The 24,221-nt window shown below is 34.0% G+C and overlaps 3 protein-coding genes across 5 annotated transcripts in view; 2 read left to right on the top strand and 1 right to left on the bottom strand.

Annotated features, from left to right (window-relative positions):
• The window catches only part of LOC109175259, a 35,264-nt gene extending 15,616 nt beyond the window's left edge, over positions 1-19,648 (top strand). Inside the window, exons 1-7 of one of the 2 annotated variants that reach the window (XM_019324496.1) lie at positions 15,674-15,972; positions 16,362-16,715; positions 17,341-17,473; positions 17,600-17,692; positions 17,828-17,913; positions 18,031-18,585; positions 19,202-19,648. In XM_019324496.1, coding sequence (XP_019180041.1) covers positions 16,371-16,715; positions 17,341-17,473; positions 17,600-17,692; positions 17,828-17,913; positions 18,031-18,585; positions 19,202-19,315 — 1,326 coding nt within the window. In that variant the 5' untranslated portion in view covers positions 15,674-15,972; positions 16,362-16,370 and the 3' untranslated portion in view covers positions 19,316-19,648. Of the gene's footprint in view, positions 1-15,673; positions 15,973-16,361; positions 16,716-17,340; positions 17,474-17,566; positions 17,693-17,827; positions 17,914-18,030; positions 18,586-19,201 lie in introns of those variants that run through there. The other variant, XM_019324495.1, reaches the window with a different exon arrangement.
• A 509-nt stretch (positions 19,649-20,157) lies between these two features.
• On the top strand, positions 20,158-21,109 carry LOC109175549. The gene is made up of 2 exons (XM_019324823.1): positions 20,158-20,761; positions 20,883-21,109. Exons 1-2 carry the CDS (start codon positions 20,286-20,288, stop codon positions 21,034-21,036), a joined length of 630 nt encoding a protein of 209 aa, XP_019180368.1. The 5' UTR covers positions 20,158-20,285; the 3' UTR covers positions 21,037-21,109.
• A 353-nt stretch (positions 21,110-21,462) lies between these two features.
• On the bottom strand, positions 21,463-24,000 carry LOC109175342 (auxin-responsive protein IAA13-like). 2 transcript variants are annotated; one of them, XM_019324598.1, is made up of 5 exons: positions 23,633-24,000; positions 22,676-23,010; positions 22,170-22,287; positions 21,984-22,045; positions 21,463-21,907 (listed from the first exon to the last, which is right to left on the bottom strand). In XM_019324598.1, exons 1-5 carry the CDS (start codon positions 23,860-23,862, stop codon positions 21,858-21,860), a joined length of 795 nt encoding a protein of 264 aa, XP_019180143.1. In that variant the 5' UTR covers positions 23,863-24,000; the 3' UTR covers positions 21,463-21,857. The 2 variants fall into 2 exon arrangements, with proteins under 2 accessions (XP_019180143.1, XP_019180144.1); XM_019324599.1 differs by having other exon boundaries at positions 21,469-21,907; positions 22,676-23,007.
• Positions 24,001-24,221: the final 221 nt, after the last annotated feature.

Genomic DNA, 24,221 nt, shown 5'->3' with positions numbered 1-24,221 from the left:
GTCGAAAGCCTTGTTCTGACCACTTTTGGTATCCGGAAAAACCTTTGTTGCTATTTCCAACCACTTTTTGCTTTCAACTTGATATAAGATCACTTTTAGGTGGTCGGAAATCCATAATTTCCAACCGTGATTGTAGTATCTGTCAAACATACTTTCTCAACCTAATGAAGCATAAAGAGTCCACCGAGACTCGATCTCATGACCTGAAAGAGGTCACTACATGTCATTTGAGTACAAGGTGCTTGGCAGGATAAAATAGTTACACTAGCTAACTTCGTTCTAGAGTTCTAGCTAACTATAACCCAGAATTGTGAGTTCTAGCTAATTTTGTGACCTAATGAAGGTTAATGATGAAATTGCGAAGTTGGCTCGCATCGCGATTTCCCAGTACAATGCCGCCTCTGGGGACATCAAGAACAAGGCCAAAGAGTTTTGCCGGAAGGTGATCCAGGGAGGCAAAAACGGGCATAGCCTAACCGAGGATGAATTCTTAGCAGTGATGAAAAATATGAAGTATCCAAAACATGTCGACAGAAACCTGTTCCGAATGCTGTCTAAGGATGGGAATCATGTGACTAAGTACGAGGCTCTCACGCTGTACTATATTATTCAGACTGAAATTCCATTTTGCAGCGTCTGCGAACAGTTGGCGGTTGGCACATTTTTCTACTGCTCCAAGTGCCCACCCGCCAAATACGCCATTTGTCTTGGTTGTCATGAGAAACAAGACTATTATCTCCATAAACGCAACAAACACTTAGGGGATGACGACGTCGTCTTCTTCAATAACACTATGCTGCATCCGGGCCAGTAGGTAATTACAAAGTTACAAGTTTAACTTTTAATGAAAGTGACTTGTAGATTTTTTGGTTAAGTTTGAGCCGATTATTTATAAGTTTTTAGACAACTTAGGCTCGGGCACGGGCCGATGAGTTATGGTTGTCGGCCTTATAAACAACCTAGATTGAGGGTTTAATTTATCCAGCGAATTTTTCTATAAAAAAAAATTTCACTACTGGAAATTATGGAATTTCCGACCACCTGAAAGTGATCTTAAATCAAGTTGAAAGCCTTGTTCCGATCATTTTTGGTATCCGGAAAAACCTTTGTTGTTATTTCCGGCCACTTTTTGCTTTCAACTTGATTTAAGATCAATTTCAGGTGGTCGGAAATTCAATAATTTCCAGCAGTAATTATTGATTGCATGATTATATTTATTAACATTTGTCCCAAATTATATTTGTTAACATGGACATGCATTTTGGTGTGTTTCAAGCAGGATAAACGAACAGAATTTGTGATCACATTCTCAAGAGTACTTATCGTTAGTACGGCGGCTCTGAATTTTACAATTAGCTTTATTTCTTGTATTCCTGTGTGTCTTGTTTTAGTCTATGGTTGTTTTTCCTTTACCTAAGATCAAGGGTTGTCCCTATCATGTTTTGTATGCACTATATAAATAAACGTCTTTTAGTTCAATAATACAATTCATCTATTTTCCTTTCTATTCTCAATACTCTTCAATATATATATGTCCAAAGCAGGCCATATATATGTCCTTTCTATTCTCAATACACGTCTTAAATCTCTAGGCCAGAGCAAGCTGTCCTATCCAAAAGAGGTGCCTACAATTCAACGATAGTATTAGTCAATGTATTCAATAGTGGAAACCCTAAGTAGACTCAAAATAAAATGGCGAAAATTTTAAATATAATTAATTAATAAAGGCATACCCGACTGACGACTTCCTTACATTCATTGATACTTCATGAAATTTAATTTTCATTAGTCAAAATTTTTATCCAAAAATAATAAATACTATTCGTTGTCTTAAAAATCAAAAGCCATGTCTTTTAAAGCTAAAAGGATATTTATTAGAGGGGTCACAAATAAGGATCAATGAGACGAGACGTGTCAGATCAATATGAAAATTAATGAATGTAATATTTATATTAAAAAATATAATACTAATTAACGTAAGACAAGGGACTCTGATGTAGGACAAGGGAAACCAAAAGAACACAAACAATATAACTCAAATTCAAAAGACTTTCAATAAAAAAAATTAAACTTTTCAATACAAAAATCTGTTTAAATAGACAATTAAAAAAATAAAAAAATTGCAAATATTAAAAGCATGAATAGGAAAAGTAAAATAATCATAAAAAAAATTACAAATATTAAGAATATTTTAAAGCAAATTCAAATTTCCAATAAAACTAGCCACCAAACCGCATGTCTATTAGAATTCATGTATTTAACCATTATTGTTTCAATTCATGTACAGCATCAGACCTGACCTGGGAGTCGGCGGTGGCCTAAATCAGTCACGTGATTTAATGTGTTCATTCTTTGAGTTGTCCAAGTCTTCTCTGATGTTATGACAAATATATCAATTTTGGAATTTGGAATGATATATATCTGATTGGATATTGTTTATCTGAACCAAAATCCAATTTGCTTTTTGCAAGCATTCAAACCCTAGTCCAGTGACACATTAATCAATTTCATGTTGACTTAAGCTCCAGTGGAGTTGGGCCACACTCCACGGACTCTAAGTTTAACAATTATTTATTTGCCTTTTCAATTTAAATTAAAAAATTCTAAACAATTTAAACTAATTTATAAAGACGAAAAGTGCAATTTTTCCTTTCACTTAATATATAACACGACCATTTTGTACCGTAAGGTAATTTATATCATAGACCAACGTCCACATAGCATTATGGATCCTGGATTAAAATGACATGTATAGAATTCATACTCGTACAGTATAGAATTTCATAACACATGATACAAAAAATCACAATACAAGACACATACACATGTTATATATTTACTTATTTTTCAAATCTGATTTAGGCACATATATAATTTGTGTTCATAGGCACAGAATTTCAGAATACAAGACACAGAAATTCAAAACATAAAACACAATTACTAATTTGTTTCAGATACAGAATTCATACCCTTAAATAACATAATTTTATAACATAAAACATAAAAATTCATAACATAAGGCACATACACATGCACCAGTTTCTATAGTATTGTAAACCCTGGTCCAGAGTATAAGGATTGCTTTTGGCAAATTATTTTGTGGATTCGAATTCACTTTGCAAGGTAGATTCAAGTCGAAAGATACACAAAAAGTGTATTTAAAGCTCTATCCTGCCAGCACTCCCAAACTCTCCCTCAGCTTAAGCCTTTCAAGAAAATCTATCTCCTGCCAGAATCTAGGTATGACCAAAACCCCTTCAACTATGCTGTCTTCTTCCTTGAATATTTATTCTTTCTACCTTATACTTTTAGCTAAAACAAGAAATTGATGAAACTTCAATACTCATAAAAATCCTGGAAATATACTATACTATATATATTGTATGTAGTATATTTGCAGGAAGCTAAGCATATATGGAAGACTTGAGACGAGCTGCAGAAAATTACTTTAGAGTCTACGAGAAGTGTAAAAAACAAGATCTTCAGAACGGAGAATCCATGGAGGAATTCTACATTCGTAAGGCAAAGATTAGCGTACGTAAGTGTAACGCATGTCGCAGGTTTCTCGCAGGTTTATACTTCTGCTGCATCGCTTGTGAGAATTGCGATGACTACTACAGTCTCTGCGTCAACTGCTTTTACGATGTAACAGTCAGACACGACGTCGGAGAACAACATGAATCCTTCGCCGATAATCACAGTATACTCACCATGGTTAAAAAGGGCGGTCGCAATCCCACCTGTAAAATTCTCAAGGTATTTTAGTATTCACAGTTTTTTTTTTCTTTAATAATTTGATCAATTTGACTGGAATTGATGATTCTTCTTTCTTTATATATGTAGAAGCCGAAAGGAAACGGTCTTCAACAGCGCCCACAAAGAAAACCACTGGTAAGACAAGTTCTTTTCTCATGGATTCTGTGGAATAAAATGAAGAAAAAGAAAACTGTAATAGCCGGTAAACTATACGTGGGAAATCTAATAAGGTGTCTGATTTTATCATTTAAAGTGCGTTTTGTAACATTTAAAGTGAATCATTTTACCATTTAAGGTGCACCTTTGTATACGTCGTTTTTACACTTAACTTCTGCCTTTGCTTCCCAGGACGTGCATTGTTTGTTTTAATTTTTTGAGTGAATTTCATTTTTGGTCCTACTGTTATAGGGGCGTTTTTAATTTTAGTCCACTTTAATTTTTTTTGGTCACTTTATAACCACTATTATTGAATGTGTTCCACTTTTACTCCCACCGTTAGTATTTTCATCAAGAGGCTGTGTAATCTAGGGGTATTTTGACATTTCTTCTCATCCAAGACTATGTTAGACTAAAGAAAAACCTCGCCGGCCCATGTTGGAACGAACGAAACGATGTAGCTTTAATAGCTTCCCATTCTCGTTGTTCAAAGAACCATCTTCGAATATCGAAGGAGGAAGACGAAGCGCCTGGATTAAAAGACAAGAGACAAACATAAAAAGAACAAAATACCCTTTGATTATACGACCTCTTGGCGAAAATATTAACGGTGGATTAAAAGTGGAACACATTCAATAATAGTGGTTGTAAAGTGACAAAAAAACTAAAGTGGACTGAAATTGGAAACGTCCCTATAACAGTAGGACCAAAAATGGAATTCACTCTAATTTTTTTTTTAAATGTTCATTGATTTGAGCGGTTGATATAGATTTGTGACCTAATGAAGGTTAATGAAGAAATGGAAAACTTGGCTCGCACCGCAAACGCCGAGTACAATGCCGCCTCTCAGGAAATGAAGGACAGGGCCAAAGAGTTTTGCCGGAAGGTGATCCGGGGGGCCAAAGACGGCCATAGGCTAACCCAGAATGAATTCTTAGCAGTGATGAAAAATATGAATTATCCAAAACATGCCGACAGGGATCTGTTCCGAACGCTGGCGGCTAAGCATGGGAATCATCATGTGACTAAGGAGGAAGCTCTGACGCTGTACTACATTATTCAGAATGAAATTCCATTTTGCAGCGTCTGTGAACAGTTGGCAGTTGCCACATTTTTCTACTGCTCCAAGTGCCCCGCCGCCAAATACGCCATCTGTCTCGGTTGTCATGAGAGGGGAGACTATTATATCCATAAACGCAACAAACACCCAGGGGATGACCACGTCGACTTCGTCAATACCACTATGTTGTTTAATAGATTCATTCTCACTTGATTATGATTCTATAATAGATATATATTTCATTATATAACTGGAAATAATACTATTAGTTTAATAACCTGGGGCCTACGTTCTTTTATATATATTTGCAGCCAAGACCAGGACCCTCAAATGCAATCGTGAAAAAGGTAATAATTAAGCCGGCCGGCCATAAACATTCCTTAATTGCTCGTCCTAGGTTACGTTGTTTAATTTCTTTAATTTGTTCACCATGAACCCCACGTACACATCAATTGTTGATGGCTCGTTGAGCCAACTCCACCCAAATTAGTTAGACTAATCATTTGGTAATTATAAAGTTATAAATTTGACTTTTAGCGAGAGCGATTTGTAGATCTTTTTGGTTAAGTTTGAGCCGATTATTGATGAGTTATGGTTGGCAGCCTTATAAACAACCTAGATTGAGGGTTTATCTTGCGGATTTTCCTATAAAAAAAATTGTTAATTGCATGATTATATTTATTAACATTAGTCCCCAAATTATATATATTAACATGGACATGCATTTTGGTGTGTTTCAAGAAGGATAAACGAACAGAATTTGTGATCACATTCTCAACAGTACTCATCGTTGGTACGGCGGCTCTGAATTTTACAATTAGCTTTATTCCTTCTAGGAAAATGCTAATGTACTCCCATTTTGTACTTTCAACTTGTACTCCAATACACAACAACATTGATGTAGACACTTGTATTGGGATTTACATGAAAAAAATAACTTTATCAGAATCCGCCGAAAATAAAATTTAGTGAATAAGATAGGGAGTACATGTAGTAGAACTCTTCCTTCTAATCCTTTATGTTTTGTTTTAGTCTAGGGTTGTTTTCCCTTTACCTAAGATCATGGGTTGTCCCTATCATGTTTTGTATGGACTATATAATAAATAAACGTCTTTTACTTCAATAATACAATTCATCTATTTTCCTTTCTATTCTCAATACTCTTCAATATATATATGTACAAATTAGGCGAATAGGCGGTTACCGGACAATCTCTCCCAAATTGGTTGGAGAATAAACTTAAAATTTTGAGTTTAAACTTGTGAAAGTGAACTATTGGCATTCTGCATTTGAGCTAGATAGTGATAGGTAACCTAAGATGATTTACATCTTTTCTGTAGTCCTTTGAGCTTATTGATATAAAATGTATTCATTTTGATTGTGGAATAATTTTTTTTTTTTTTCTTTTCTTGTGGTTTCAAGCGAAAAATTTTAATAGAATTAATTAATAAAGGCATACCCGACTAACGACTTCCTTACATTATATTCATTGATACTTTATGACATTTAATTTTCATTAGTCAAAATTTTTATCGAAAAATAGTAAATACTATTCGTTGTCTTAAAAATCAAAAGCCATGTCTTTTAAAGCTAAAATGATATTTATTAGAAGGGTCACAAATGAGGATCAGTGAGACGAGACGTGTCGGGTCAATATGGGTCAATATAAAAATTAATAAATGTAGTATTTAGATTGAAAAATATAATAGATTAAGTTTTTATTACTTATAAGCAAAAGTGTAATACATTAATTCGAGGAAAAATGTATTACTTTTACATTTTAATGTTAAAATATTACACTTTCGATCTCTTATAAGTAATTAGTATCCACCCGTGCGTTGTACAACATAAATATCACTCGATCAATGTTCAAAATATGTAGAATAAAACTTGTATGTCATCGTCTAATGTAATTGAAATCTTTTATTGAAATCATTAAATTAATATAACCAAACATCAATCTTCAAAATTAATTTTAATGCGCAATGCGCATGTAAAACTAGTAGAGATTATATAAAGAGAGATCGATGGTTATAATTGGTATTCATCTAGTTAATTCATGTATAAATTTTTTATTTTTTCTTTGATTATTTTTCATAAAACAAGTCCAACTCTAACTTAAAAGGTCATCAATGACATGTACGAGATCGAGATCTTCATTTTATTTACTTATTACCTCATCGATCAAGTTCCTCAATGACCCTTCAAGTTTCTAGTGAGATCTGAACCCCACACCGACCCTCCAGGCTCCTAGTGAAATTAAAATCTCCACGCACCATGCCGTTAGAGTAAGGTTGTAGGGTGATAATTGCAGGACGAGATCCCCATTTTATAGCTAGGTATGTAAAACCTCAATCTACTTCCATTGCTCATCTTGGATGATCCAGTCCCCTATCGCTACCAAATTTTACGAGTATTATTAGCTTTAACGCTACCATCCACATTTAACTTAATAAAATAAGAACTTGGTTTCTAAAAAACAAGCAAAATAAATATGAATTGATATGGACAGGGGAATATACATAATTGATGTTAGGCCAACTATCAATTTTGGAATGATAATTTTTTCTTTTTATTGAGTTTGTGTATATAACTGTATATATACACACACACTTTATTATATTATTAGAATAAGTTAAAGATGTAATTTTGTGACATTGGCTAAATATTTTAAATAATAAATATTAGATAGATGCTTGGAAGGTCAAGTCAATTACTCTATTAGCCTGTTATTCAAATATGAACACAAACTATTTGACATTGCTTATTATTGGAATAGGTCGGATAGTTTTTATTATCTATTTTTATTAGTACTATATGTCAAAATATAGTAACATGAATAAAAATGCATGATATATATATATATATATATATACACGAATCAAATGTGATATATTAATAAATTAAGGAATAAGGGTCAAATAGGCCATCGAACTGCACACAATAATGCAATTAGGCCATTGAACTAAAAAAAACAACAATTAGGCCACTAAACTAAGCAATTTCATTCAATTATTCTAATTTACAGGTTTTGTAGGTTACTAACAGGTCACCCAAACAATTTAAAATATTTTTTAAAAAATTATTATTTAAAAATAATAAATTAAAATTAAAAAAAAAAAAAAAAAAAAAAAACATTAACCGTCTCCGCCGGAGACGAGTTTCTTGTCTCCGGCCATGGACGAAGAAAGTTTCTTCGTCTCCATGGCCGGAGACGAAGAGACTCTCCGTCTCCGGCCATGGAGACGAAGAGTTTCTTCGTCTCCGGCCATGGAGACGAAGAAGTTTCTTCGTCTCTGGGCGGAGACGAAGAAACTTTCTTCGTCTCCATGGCCGGAGACGAAGAAACTTTCTTCGTCTCCGGCAGAGACGAGTTTTTTTTTTTTTTTTTTATCAATTTATTATTTTTAAATAATATTTTTTAAAAAAATATTTTAAATTGTTTGGGTGACCTGTTAGTAATCTACAAAACTTGTAAATTAGAATAATTGAATGAAATTGCTTAGTTTAGTGGCCTAATTGTTATTTTTTTTGGTTCAGTGGCCTAATTGATTATTGAGTGCAGTTCAATTGGTCCAATTTGCTTTTTGCAAACATTTCCAACCCTACGGGGCCTAACATTTAATTTGTCCTTTGTCATCACGACAATCAGGGGTGTTTGGTTGGATGGAAATCAAATTTTATGGAAAAGATTTTTTATGAAATGTAGAAAAATGTTGTTTTACCTTGTTTGGTTGGATGTAAAATCTTTTCCATGGAAATTTGACTTTCTAAAGGTGAAGGACAAGAAAATCTGATCTAAACGTTGGTATTTCGTTTTCCGGCTGAGTTGGGAAGAAAATATAAGGAATAAGGTTCAAATTGGTCACTGAGCGTAACCTGAAATTAAAATGCAATTAGACCATTGAACGAAAAAAAAAATGTAATTAGACCATTGAACACCAAAAAACGTGCAATTAGGCCACTGAACACTCCAAATGTATGCAATTTCACCGAATAACAGGTTACCATCAATTTTAGCAGGTTACCTGCTTACGTGGCGGTTGAGTTGGCATTTTTATTAATTTTTAAATAATTTTTAATAATAAATTTTTTTAAAAAATTGAAAAAAATAAATAAATAAATTTAAAAAAATTAAATTTGTTTTAAATAATTGTTTAAAAAAAACTTTATTAAAAATTATTTAAAAATGATTAAAAATGCCAACTCAGCTGCCACGTAAGCAGGTAAGTTGCTAAAATTGATGATAACATGTTATCATGTGAAATTGCATACATTTGGAGTGTTCAATGGCCTAATTGCATTTTTTTCGTTCAGTGGCCTAATTGCATTTTCAGGTTACGTTCAGTGGCTAATTTGAACCTTATTCCAAAATATAATAATATTGGATTATTTTGCCCTCATCAAAATTTATTAATTACACATCTATATCTATATATAGCTAAACCTTAGTATTCATTCTGGATTCTTCTCTATATACATATATAAGTGTGACCCACAATATATATATATATATATATATATATATATATATATATATATATATATATATATCAGTCAACTTTCCAAGTCTTCTCTGATGCTTTTTCACTTATTGTGGTCAGCCCTTGAGTCGCTAGAGATAATCAAGGAGGGGGGGAGGGGGGGGGGGGGGAGAAAAAAAAAAAAAGAAGCAAAATAACATCAATAATGCGAGTATGCGACCACCTAAATCCAGGCACGTGATTTGATGTGGTCATCCCTTGAATTGTCCAAGTCTTCTCTGATGTTATGACAAATATATCAATTTTGGAATGATAATTTTTTCTATTTTTATTGAGTTTGTGTATAAATGTATATACACGCACACTTTATTATATTAATAGAATAAGTTAAAGATAAATACTCTGTCGGGTACTCCAGGGCCGGATTTTAAGTTTTTGTGGCCCTGTTATGGTAAATAGCTAAGGCCCTCCGAAATCATAATTTTTAAAACTAACATATGCGAGTTTTGAACCTTTGACCTCCAAGTTAAAATATAATAAATACACATTGCTACCATCTCTTCATAGAACCTTTTAAGTTTAATTGAAATTTTTTAATTTTTATTTATAAACTAGCTAGGTAAATATTAAATATTTGGCCTCTAAAATTTGGGGCCCCTCTAAAATTGGGGGCCCTGTGCGGTAGCCCAGCTTGCACAGCCTAAAATCCGGCCCTGTCGGGTAGGGATGTGAGTTCCCTTAGGGTTAAGGATTCAACCTTTTGGAAGAAGAATAAGTTAAAGATGTAATTTTGTGATATTGGCTAAATATTTTAAATAAGAAATATTAGGTAGATGCTTAATTGGATGAACAAGTCTATTATATTGTTATTAAAACGTGGACATAAAATATTTGACATAGCTTATTATTGAAATAAGTTAATAAACTTTTACTAGTACTATATGTCTATATGTCAAAATATAGTATAACATGAATAAAAATGTATGATATACGAAACAAATTTGATATATTAATAAATTCATAACATAATTACACATTTACACAATGAATTATATTATTGGTTGAAATAAAGCTCCTTTATCTGAATCAAAATCCAATTTGCTTTTTGCAAGCATTTCATACCCTAGTCCAGTGACACAATCAATTTCATGTTGACTCAAGCTCCAGTGGAGTTGGTCCACACTCCACAGACTCTAAGTTTAATAGTTATTTATTTGCCTTTTCAATTTAAATTAATAAATTCTGAACAATTTAAACTAATTTATGTTATTAGGGTAATTTAATTACCAGCTAAGGTTATAAGGTGATTTTCACTCAGAACACACACTTTTAAATAGTGTAGTTGCGAACTTTACTATAAAGTAGGCATAAGTGCACAACACACCAACTTAGGAAAGAAATTGGTATAGAAAAAGGACAAAATTTACAACAACAATTATAGTTTAGGAACGAAAAGTGAGCTCAATCAATTGATAGAGACGAATTCTACAATTACCCTATAACTTAGACACGAAAAGTGTAATTTTTTATTTCCCTTAATATATAACACGACCATTTTGTGTGTTTCAATTAGGAAAAACAAAAGATTGCATGGACATCACTTCAATAACTAGCCGTCGGCGCTTGTACCGTAAGGTAATTTATATCATAGACCAATGTGCACATAGCATTATGGACCCTGAATCAAAACGACGATGTATAGAATTTATACTTGTAAAGTACAGAATTTCATAACACATGATACAAAAAATCACAATACAAAACACATACACATTTTATATATTTACTTATTTGTCAAATTTGATTTAGGTTCATATATAATTTGTGTTCATAGGCACAGAATTTCAGAACACAAGACACAGAAATTCAAAACATAAAACACAATTACTAATTTGTTTCAAATACAAAATTCATACTCTTAAAGTACATAACATAAAATATAAAAACTCACAATATAAGATACATATACATGCACCAATATGTGTCTGTGAACCATGGTCTATGGTATAATGGTACCTGTAAGATACCTAGAATATGTGAAATTAATAATGTTGTAATAGGGCTACAGTCGTGCCTTCATCTTCATCAATAAAACTTATATGGTCTTCAGTCTTTCATAGACTCCACATGAATGTAATAGGTTGCAAATAAAATGACTATATTGAGTTAATAAGCAAAAATAGGATGCAGTATTAATTGATTTACAGGCAAAAATAGGCTGTCAAAACTATTATTCATTGATTTATGGGAAAATATGTTTCTATTATCCAATGTGTGTTTTAGATAATCGCATGTCTTGTGATCCTATGTATCATAGTAATTATATAATTGTCACCATATTTTTTTTTTTGAGTCATTGATTATCCTATCTCGGAAAGCCTAATTCTCATTTGAATCTGATTATACCAATATATACAAAAGTGTGGACTAATCTTATATGTTCATCTAGAATGATCAATGGCTAAAAAATATGAAGAAAAAAAAAATGACAGGTCAATTACTTATCCAATAATGCACAATTAGGCATTAGAAGATACACAATTGTAATTACTAAAATGTCATTGCATTTAAAAAAAAAAATACTTGACAATACGTTTGAAAATGTTTCCAGATGCACAATTAGTTATCCACAAATATACTGATGAATACCCGGTATGAAAACTCGATTGGACCACCTAAACTTGATTAAACACTTAAACCCCAATAAAACCCCAAAATAAATACCATTTGACCCCCAATAATTACTTAATTATTATTCCACTTATTACCCACAAAAGAAACTAGCTAGTAGCTGTTGTCTTCTTTGTAACTCGCTAATCACCCTATTAATTAAACTACTCATTAATCACCCTATTTATTTATTTATTTTTATTTTTATTGAAAACTCACCCTATTTATTTCTAAATTCCATAACCTCCTATTCATTACCCCTACCCCATTGACCCACCCAACAACTACTACTCTACCTATGACTATAAAACTACGTGAAAGAGCACAAGGTGGGGTCAGGTTATAGGACTCTTCTTCATCACTCTTCCACATTCACTATTCCTCATACCATTCTTCCACGCAAGAAGATTCTTCCTCACACAAGAAGACTTCATTTTCACCTCAAGGAAGGCCTCATTCTCTCAAGAAGAATACTCCATCACTCTAGATTGACGAGAGCAACTTCATCTCAAAACAATACTACATGCATGTTCAAAATAGCCATATAACATGTACAAACACCTACAAAATAGTAAAAGTCTTAGCTTGACATCGCCCAAAAAGGTCCGTGGTTTTCACCTTTAAGTTTCCACATAAAAATCATTGCATCTTTTCTTTTTCTACTTATTTTTATATTCTATTTCTCGATGATTCATCAACTTTTATGGTTGTGTTGGACCCCCAGTTGGCTTCCAAAAGTTTAGAAACTAACATGTACAATCAGACAGAACAAGATACACAATCTTAATTACAAATATGATGTTACATTTTTAACCCTTATCATCTTAAATAAAGGTATACAACTTATTCACAGTTTTTACATGAGATGTGATTTCCCACAAGAAAATATAATATATATTCATGCATACTTTTTCAACCAAAATTTAAATTTATAACCTCCTATTTTAAAAAATTATAGTTATACCATTCAATCACAAAATGTTTGTCATATTATAAAACCTTTAAGATCAATACCGCGTACTCAAGTAGAAAACAAAGTGTACTAGGATGACCAATAGTCAAAGGCGGCTCTCATACTGGGGAAACAAATGATAGCGCCTAATCTTGCATTATTGTGAATTGATTTAAATATTAAAAATCGTCACATAAGATGACATGCTATGCATTTATCTTACTTATTTAATCTAAAAACAACTTATTAAAAATGTTATTTGTACAAATTTATAGCATCAAATGGTTTAATTATACATTTTTTTATTTGATGACTCAATTGCACAAACATTAATAGTTCGATGGTCTATTTGACACTTTGTCTTTATTATAGTGGAGAACATTTTATGTGCAGAGTATTATATATTTGTGAAAAGGATGCAACACTAAACAAAAGAAAGTGGCCGGGGACTGGTTGGAAAGTTACGCTGCCTTCCTTGACTTTTAATTTCTATTTCTAAAAATTTCTTTAATTCTCCCTCTTCTTCGTGTTTACAAGTTTTCTTCCTCTTGTTTTTTGACAACTTTCTTTCATTCCTCTTCCCTTTCCGTTGGCATTCAATGGTATTGAATGGATCGGAGTTGGTGGAGAGCATTTATTATCCCCAGCAGTTAATGCCACCTTCTCCTTTAATTTGTAAAGTGCAGATTTTTTTAGAGTTAATTACAATTTTGATCCTATGAGTATTGGGTCCTGGTAATTTCAATTCATGACTTTAAAAACTAACAATTGAGTATCTTAACTATTAAATTTTTTTATTTTTATCAATTTTGGTTCATCCGATCAAATTGCTGGCAATTGTCACCGAAATCTTTTAATCATTTTAATTTGTTTAAATTCAGGGGCAATACGGTCATTCCAAGTTTCAAGAAAAAACAAAAAAGTTGAGAATTTTACAGGGTGAGGTGAGCTTTAATAAGTTGATATAACAAATAAATATAAATATATATATAAACAAAGAGACTTAATTTTTTGAAAATTAATCCCAACCAAGTCTTACTATGAAACCAAAATAACGAATTTTTTTATATATAAAATAAATAAAAACGAAATGAGAGTTTTCAAATATGAGATTATAAACTCAACAGAAAAGAAAGGAAAATTCAGGTCGTGTGTAACGCACGATTTTCTTAAAATCGATTCGCTAACTCCCGATGGTGCTAAGAGTGTTGTAGCGTCAGTCTCCCATGATAAAATGGATAACTACTTAGGCTCTGTTTGACAGAGCTTATTTAGGAGCTTATAGCTTATTTTAAGCTACTAATAAGCTATAAGCTCTGTTTGGTAATGTTCCCAAAATAAGCTCCTAGCTTAAAATAAAAGCTTATTTCGAAACGCTACCTTAAGTAGCGTTTCAAAATAAACTCCTAGCTTCATAACTTTTTTTCCATCTCTATCCTTATTATTTTAAAAGAATGACATAATTTACCCTTCTCAATTAAAACCCTTTTCCCTTCTTCTTTATCCGCAACTTTCACCGCAAATATTATTATTATTATTATTATTATTATTATTATTATTATTATTATTATTATTATTATTATTATTATTATTATTATTATTATGAGATTTGCAATAATATTGCTAGATCATGATTATGCTAAATAGTTTTATTTCAAAATGTTAATTTTTTTTAAAGACAAAATGTTAAATTTTAATATGTAAACAAATTAATTTAAATTTTATGAAGGTGTCCTTTTTAGTTTTTTTTTTTTTTTTTTTTATACATTTATCAGCTTATCAAAAAGCTAATTTTACCAAACACTTTCAATCATATATAACAGCTAACTTAACAGCTCTTCAGTTTTCAGCTCCGAGCTTATAACTTTTCAGCTTTCAGCTCCTAGCTTATAGCTTTTCAGCTAGGTTTGCCAAACATAGCTTTAATGTTTGAACACTCAAACAGAAATCTCGATGAATTGAACTAGAACAACAAGCTAGTACTCAAACAGAAATCTCGACGAACTAGAACAACATGCGAGCACTTCGCTATTTTATAGAAGTGTTGGCAGAAATTCGTAAGAAATTATTTTGAGAGAGCAGGAGAGAAAAACAACAAGTTTTTGAGTGTTCAAAATCCAACATCTAAAACAATTTACCTAACACCAATGTTTTCAACATCTTTTTAAAAGGATTTTGTATATACAGTGGTGCAAATCCACTTCCCAAATCAATGTGGGACAAATGCTTGTTCCAAGTCTTACACCTTCATCTTTCAACTCAAATATGTCTATTTTCATAATTAATTTCTCATTCATTCATTATTCATTTTAAACATATAATATATCAATTTTTTCGTCTCATTACAAAGAACTCGAATTCAATTTGATCCGTCTAAAATAAAAAATAACTCAAATATATTTATACCACAAAATAGTCAATTAAATACCATTTTATGCCAAAAATTCAACAACTTTCAGTAGATGAAAGATGCTATCGCACGTGATGCAGAGCACCTTCTCCACTTTCTATGTCAGCAAGCCCTATATAAATCCGCCTATGCATGCCCTCCCAATTCCCACGAAAACTTTTGATCTTCAAGCAGGTAAGATTAAACTCTGATCTGCTCTTTATTTCGAGATCAATTCTTTCGTTTTTGACTTTTATTGTTAGTTAAAATTAAACTTCTTGAATACTGATAACTTCGTACTTTAAGATTGTAGTACTCGTCCTGTTATCTAACTCGCTTTATCATATATATTTTTAATATATTATTTATAATTAATTATTATTAGTGTGTTACCACATCTATAGTTTTTACATAACAAGATTGTGATCAACTCTCAACCTCATCTTAATTAAGCCTTTCGAGAAAATCTCCCATCCCGGCCAGGCGACCACTCTCCTGCTAAGAGGTAAGACCACAACACCTCCCATCCGACTATGGCCCTATTTGGTAAAAAATTGGTCTATAGGTCAATTTTGGTTTATTTGACCACTATTAAATGTTTGATAAATTAACTTTTTGCAACTTCAAAAGGTTAAAATTCAAAAAGTTACTCCAAATAACTTTTTCAATTAACGTTTTGAGGGAAGAAATTATACCAAACAGCTATCAACTAACAGCTAATTTACCAAACACTTTTCTACAATCAACTAATATTATCAACTATTTATACCATCTAATTAACACAATCAGCTAACAGCCATTTTACCAAACAGGGTCTATATCTTCTTTTACTTTTATGAAACGGATGAATGTTTGATCATTTGTTTTTGTTTTTTTTTTTTGTTCTTTCTAAAGCTAAGAGATATGGAAGATTTGAGAAAAGCTGCAAAATACTACTATGAAACAGGCTCTGAGGAGTATAAGCAGCGGGCACGCAGGGCTATGGACGGCGGAGAAACCCTGGAGGAATTCTACGTACGAGAGACGAAGAGAGGCATACGTAGGTGCGATGTTTGCGCGAAGCTTGTGGTTGGTTTCTACTTGTGTTGCACCAAATGTGAGTTATTCAAGGGGTATAACTACAACCTCTGCGTCGAGTGTTTTTATGGGAGAACATTCCAACATAATCATGACACCTTCGCCGACAACCACAGTGTAATGATGATGCATAACGATCAACGTTTCGAACCCTCTTGTGTAATTGAAAAGGTATTTTGATATTAAACAGTGAATTAAAGATTAATATTACACTTACCTTCAGTTTAGGGTCTGTTTGAAAATTCAGAAAATGATTTTTTAAAAAAATGTTTTATAAGTTTTCAGTGTTTGGATGCAGTAGGAAAATCCAGTCAACGAAAATATTTTTCATTGACTAGGGAAAAATGTAGGTATTTTTGCAGAAAATGACTTACCTCAAATTTTAGCTTAAGTTTCCGTCAACACTCAAAACATAGTTGCTTTCGCTGCCTTCGATTCCTCAGTTTCCATCCATTCTTATATTTTCCAAAATGCAACCAGACACTGAAAAAGAAAAAATATTTTCTGAAAAATGAATCAATTTTCGAAAAACATTTCCAAGAAGTCATTTTCCTTCTTCTTTCTAAATGGACCCTTAGTGTTATTTTATCATGGGTTTATGGCATGAAAGTGGAGGGAAAAACTTGGTAAAACAAAGAAACAATACATAAGTAGTAGTATATATATATATATATATATATATATATATATATATATATATATATATCAATACATAAGTAGTATATATATATATGCCCTTTTTAATTTTAGGATTGGAATTGAAATTAATTAACTTTTTTCTATTATGCGTATGTAGAACAACGGAAAAGGCAAGCGAAAGTCCAACTCCAAAGGCGATGCTTCAAGTAGTCATCATTCTAAGCCAATAAGCCATGACTCAAGTTTAAAAGGCTCAGGTGGTCATTCCAAGTCGACGCACCGTGACTCAAGTAATCATTCCAACTTAAGACGCAATGTTTCAAGTTTATTTAAATTAAAAGACGCAATTAGCCATTTTAACTCATTATGCCACATTGACTCAAGTCATTCTAACTTATTACGCTGCAATATTTCAGGTTCAACGGACTCAAGTCATTCCAAACCAATAAACCATGACTCAAGTTTAAAAGGCTCAGGTCGTCATTCAAAGTCGACACACCATGGCTCAAGTAATCATTCCAACTTAAGACGCAATGTTTCAAGCTTAATTATTTAAATTAAAAGACGTAATTAGTCATTCTAACTCATTATGCCACATTGACTCAAGTCATTTTAACTCATTACGTTGCAATATTATATTCCAGGTTCAACAGATCCAAGTGATTCCAAGGCAATAATTCCAGTTTCAAATTTAAGAGACTCAAGTCAATCCAACTCAACCGGCCTTTCCGTATGTACTACCTTCAACTCTAACCATTACACACTATAATATAATTCAGTAGTAGCATGCATGCACGCATATCACAGAAACTAACGCTAACCCCATGCCCTCCCCCCCTCTCCTAAGGTGAGGAAGATTATGATAGATAAAAAAGGTATAGAGGCGTTGGCAAATGTCGCACGGGCTCACTACGATGCGGCCCCTAAGAAAATCAGGAACTCCGCAGATGAGTTCTTCTGGAGTATGGTGAAGCAGGAAGGAAAAACCAGGGTAGCCATGGAAGATTTCGTGGAATCCATGAAAGAAAAGAGGTATCCAGAATATGCCCTCCCGGAGCTTTTCAAAATGGTAGTGAAGGATAGAAATGTGGGTATGAGTATCATGGAATCCAGGACTATATACTACATTGTTGTGAGTGGAAGGCCATTCTGCAGCTGGTGTAATTGCTTCATCTGTGACGTATATTTCTGCTGCTCTAAATGCTCCGCCCGCTCTTACGCTCTGTGCCTCCGTTGTTACTCCGCCAAAGCTTATGTTAACCATACGCCGCACTATAAGGACGCTGATGTCTTCTTCTTGGATTACTCTGTACTGCACTCCACCATCAATGTTAATGTTACCCCTGCTGCATCACATTCACACCGGGAGGGAGGCGGATCCTCCAGGGCAATTGTGGAAAGGGCAAGCCACACAAATTTACTAATTAATTGCACATATAAATATATATATATATATATATATATATATATATATATATATATATATATATATATATATATATATATATATATATATATATATATATATATAATTTAAGTACATAATTTCTTCAAACAAGACAAAGAAATTTATAATTACTAATTTATTTATACAAAATGTTTATTATATTGTATAAATAATTTGTTATTATTGACTTGTGGATATGCATGCATGATATATATATGACGATTCATTACAATTTATTACTTTATTAGTTACGGAGTATTATTTTGTTTAACAAATTACAAAGGCATTAATGTAACATTTTTATGTTAATTAGTGGGTCCCAATCCTAGCCCATGGGCCGATCCTTGCTAGCATCACCAAATTGGTAGGATTTTTAGCCCGTCTCACCCGTCTATTTTTATGGTTCTAAACTGACCAACTCAAATTAAAAATGTCAATAAATCGCTCTCATTGAGATTTAAATTTATAACATTATAGTTTCAAAGTGAATAGCTTGAGCCTCTCGTTGTTTGTTGTTTTGTTTGTTTACTTGTTAAAGTTAATGGAGGCTTAATTATATATTGTGGTGTAGAATCCGCGTGATGATAGAGTGGTGGGTGCATTGAGGGTAGGACAGGCAATACTCAACGTCGGCGCTGCGGTTCTGACAATTGCCAGTACTCTTGGTGCTTGCACCATCATGTGATGTAGGTGATGACCTGATGATCAAACAAGTATGCATGCCGGCCAAGTTGCCTCTTATCTTATTGAACGTAATTGGAGGGCACATATTTATTTGATCCCAAATTGAGGAATAATACTTTTCGTTTTAAATAAATTAAAGTTCAATTTTTTGAACCACTTGAAAGGTTATGTTCAAATGCATTATTACTAGGTTGTTTTGGATTTTGAATTGTACTATGATTGTGTAATATTTGGTGACTGCTGGTCAGTTGCAGATGGCATATCTTCAAATCTTGTAGATTCTATTATTTGTTTGAGAAACAAATTAAATAGAGACTATAAGGAGAGATGGTCATAATTAGTATTCATCTAGTGTTAATGCAATTTGCTTCGTTTGGTTTAAAAAACATGTATATAAAATTGTTTATCTCTAACTCTACGTAACCCTAACTTAAAAGGTTAGTAACTAACATACATTACTAATCACCATCAAAGAACCACTTTCTAAGTCCACTTGTTTGAAAGTTGAAACCAAGACCTCAATCCAATACTTTCATGATAATTAAATGACTCAAAACTAGATAAACTGTTTTGCTAAAATTGATTGTCATTTTAACCATACACTACCATTTAAAAAAAAAAAAATTAGTGACGAAAAATCACATTTATATACTCTTTTTTTTTTTTTTTGTAGTAGTCACAATCATATGTTAAAACATAGGGGTTAAAATGTTATTGTTAGAAAGTTGGGGGTGAGTGAAATTATCCCCGACAAGTAACCTTAAGATTCACGAATCACAAATGAAAAGTCAAAGAAAATGACAACCTCAAATTTATGTAAACTCTCCCACGCAAGGTTACATTACACCCTTTTGGTCCGTCCTACCATTTAGGAAGGAATCAAAAGTGGAGGAGGCGGTGGTTTCTTCCGGCCGGCTGGGACGGAGATTGACGACGACGGCGTAGATGGTGGCACGGTAAGATCATCATATATGGAAGGCGTCGCCGCTCATCAGAAACGTAAGGTGATGGTGGTGGCGGATCCGACCCGGGAGTCGGCGGCGGCCCTGGAATACGCCCTATCCCATGCAATCCTGGAAACCGATACCATTATTCTCCTCCACGTTGAGAATCCAAACGCGTGGAAAAACCCGATTGGGTCGTTGTTTAAATGGCCGTCGTTGCCGTCTTCGTCCAAGGTCGCCTCCTCGCCGAGCTCAGAAGGCCTCGGCAACGGCGCCGCCTCCCTCGGTTACGCCGGCGGCGGCGGCGGCGGAGAGATGGAGTTTTTGGAAGCGTTGAAGCGTGCATGCGAGATTGCGCAGCCGAAAAGTAGTGTGCAGACGGAGCGGGTGGCCATAATGGATGGGAAGGATAAAGCTCCGATCATTCTTTCCCATTGCGCCACGCTTGGGATTGACCTTCTTATTGTAGGCCAAAAGAGGACTCTATCAAATGCTATCCTAGGGTGAGCATGCATGCTTTAATTTGCTTTTTTTCTCTATTCTTTCTATTCCTTTTTTAAATGATTATGATGATTTCAATTCAAGTATTTATTGATCTTGACATCTGATTACGTGTTGTGACAGGCACAAGAGAAGTGGATCGTTAAGGGGACTAGACACTGCAGAATATTTGATCGAGAACAGCAAGTGCACCTGCGTTGGAGTGCAGAGAAAAGGCCAAAATGCAGGATATATTCTTAATACCAAAACACAGAAAAACTTTTGGCTCTTAGCTTGATTATATATATATATATATATATTTATCTCATCTCTGATAGTTTCTGCTAATCCACCACTTATCTGTTCATGTCTCTATCCAACAACAACCTTTGTGTTGCAACATATAATTGCAGTTGATTTTACTTCACTTTGGTTGTTTTGCAGCCTATATATATATACCTGGTTTTGTCTTACTGTTGTCTGTATAATTGTTTCCTTTCATTCATCATTATACTATACTCTAGGTGAAGTGAATGCCAATATTACTAGACCCAAAGTTAATGCATGTATATATCAACAACCTAGGATCGTTTACCACATTCTGATCCTTTAACGGCTAGGTCAGGATGCCGAGTTTTTCCAGTACACACCCTTGAGTATGTAGTTGTTGTGGGTCTGATCTCCCTTGTCACTAAAAAAAAAGTTAATACATTTAATTGTGCACTAATAATAATAATACTACATTGATTCCACTTCAATGTCTTCATCAGAACAAACATTTCAAATCACAACACTGTAGGGTGCAAAAATTTTCTCATATTTACACTATGAGAAAGTAAGATTTGCCAAATATTTCTTGTCAACTGTATAAGGGTGCTGGTCTAGCTAGAAGACTACTAGTTTAACCCAGCTTACATAAAGGGGTGGTATAATAATATAATATTAATAATAAACTGGAAAATGGGTGCAAAACATAAAGATGCAACCACAAACCACAACAACAAAAGACTGATCTTAATTAATATGTATAATGCCTTTGTTTCTTGTTCTACTGTCCTTCTACATACTTTCAGTTTTCCAAGCTTTTGTGAATCGTCTCCTTAGAGTGCAGGAATGAAGCTAGATCGGCTTCCCTTTGCGTCTGTCATGTCTTTCTTGAACACTTGGAGCTGAAAAATCTCGATTCGTAAGTGAAAGATAGCAAATAATGCCTGAAAAACATTGACAACATATGGCAATACATACCTAGTCCATTCGCCTCAGAAGTCCTCATGATTCTTAGCCTCTTCACAGTGCTGAGAAACATCCTAAAATGCAAGGGGAATAGTGTAAGATACTTGAGAGATTTATATCCTCTTCACAGTCCATTCATCTATATGTTTGATATGGCATGAGAAATTGAAAAATGTGGGGGTAGGTACAATTGCATACCTCCATGGAACATCTCCCACAAGCATCCAGTCTCCTTCTTTATCCTCATATGTTAGTACAAACTCAGATGATCCATCCAGAAGCTTAAAGGGTGCCATTTCTTGCTGCTTTTCCCTACCTAAACCATACAAAAAGGACAGTATATCTCAAGCATTAGAAAACCAATAACAGCAAACCATGATGGTTCAGTCATAACAGATCAAAGTTCCCCAAATGCTAGTGCTCTCTCTATATAAACTCGATGCTTGCATGGATAACTTAGTTGGTTCCTGGGTAGCAGATTGTGGGCAAGGACATAGGATTGAGCCCTGGCAGCCAGGGCATCAGGCATTGGTCCTGGACTCCTGGTCCTTCCATCTAATGGGCCCGCTAAATCACTGTGATTTAACATCTCCACAAATTCTGTCGGGCCAGATTGTGGGGACCCTAGGGCAAGCTACCCGAGGCGAATTTGCTGTTCCTAATATCTCAAACAGAGTGCTGCCAGTTATAACTAGAGAACTTACTGCAGATAGACTTGATGGTTTTTGTTGTGGACTTGAAGAACATATCCTCCAAGGTTTTGGCAAGATTTTCATAGGAAGAATGAGCATTCAGATCCACCTTTCTCCCAATTGGGACTCCATCCATATTCACCTTCACAAACCCAAGATGCCCAGTTTCTTTGCTGCTACTTGTTGCATCATCCTTGTAATTTCCATGGTTCATTTTCTTCTTTGAGATCTCTTTGTTCTCACCCCCAACTCCCTTATCCTGTTCAGCATTTGGAACTTTTGCTTGATTGTTAACCAAGCTGTTCATCCTGTAAGCCCTTATGGGTGGCCACCCCACCACCTGGCTGCTGTTCACAAATCACCATCATATCAGTGCAACATCAACAAGCTATGCAAATGACAAATTGTTGTTATAATCTTGGTTACCCAGAAATGTTCTCTCACCATTAAAGTTGAATCATCATAAATTACAGAGGAGTGAACTTTGTCAAGATTTCATGTTTGGACCATATATGGGCAACAAAATGATTCATTTTTATTTTATTTTTAATCACCATGAAAACCCACAACCACTACAACAGAGTGTGCACTGGGTAAACGTCACTTTGTGATAAACCAGTCTAGGTTGTCCATATATATAGCTGTTTGGTTCAGACTATGCTAATAAGTTGTTTTCGCTGAGAGTAGAACTTGTAACCTTGTGGTTACCAAATCAACTTGACAGAGATTCATTTCTCACACAATTCATGTTTTTTTTAATACTATTGACTCTATTACAATGTAGTAACCGCACAAACTTCCCCCGAGGCTTGAATCCACAACCTCCCCCACAGAGGGAGCAACTTGATACCATTAGACCACAAGGTCCATGGTACACAATTCATGTTAAAGTTGTGATTTTGACAATTGGGTAACAATGAAATTTATAATCTAATGAAGCAAAATGATGAGGGGAAAGATTATAATCACCTAACACCAGAAGGAGGAGAGCCAGCATAAGAATCTGCAGCTCTTTTAGTGCCAGAAACTGCAGCATTATTAGCCCTTCCATTTCCACTTGAAAAGCCATTAGGGAAATCTTTAGCTGTCAAAATTCTACCACAGTCACCCCACCCCCTAGTTGATGATTTCTTGATTTTCCCCACCCCACTTCCCAGGCTCAGCCCCAACCCCAGCTCAAGCTCTGCCTCATTACCCATGACAGAACAAGAATGGTTACTCCAAAAATTATAATCTGAGATTAAACAGAAAAGTAGAGTGATTAAGGTGAGATAATGAGGAGAGAAGGAGAGTGTGCTAACGGCTTTGTTGGGACCTAAAAAAAGAAGAACTTGGAGACGAGCATGGAGGGGAAGGATCCTTGATGGTGGAGGTGGTGATGGCGCTGGGACCCACATGTCGGCTAGTGCGCCATCCACTGTCTTTCAGCTTTGGGAAACTTCACCCTCAAGCTTCTTTGCCTCTCATTTGCAGCAACTTTCTTGTTTTTATGCCATCATCTTATTATACTATTCTAACTATTTATTTATGAGATTTCTATTTTTGGTTAAGAAAGTAG

The sequence above is a fragment of the Ipomoea nil genome, unplaced genomic scaffold (genome assembly GCF_001879475.1).
Source record: "Ipomoea nil cultivar Tokyo-kokei standard unplaced genomic scaffold, Asagao_1.1 scaffold0688, whole genome shotgun sequence".
Lineage (NCBI taxonomy): Eukaryota > Viridiplantae > Streptophyta > Magnoliopsida > Solanales > Convolvulaceae > Ipomoea > Ipomoea nil.
This window is presented reverse-complemented; position numbering and strand designations above follow the sequence as displayed.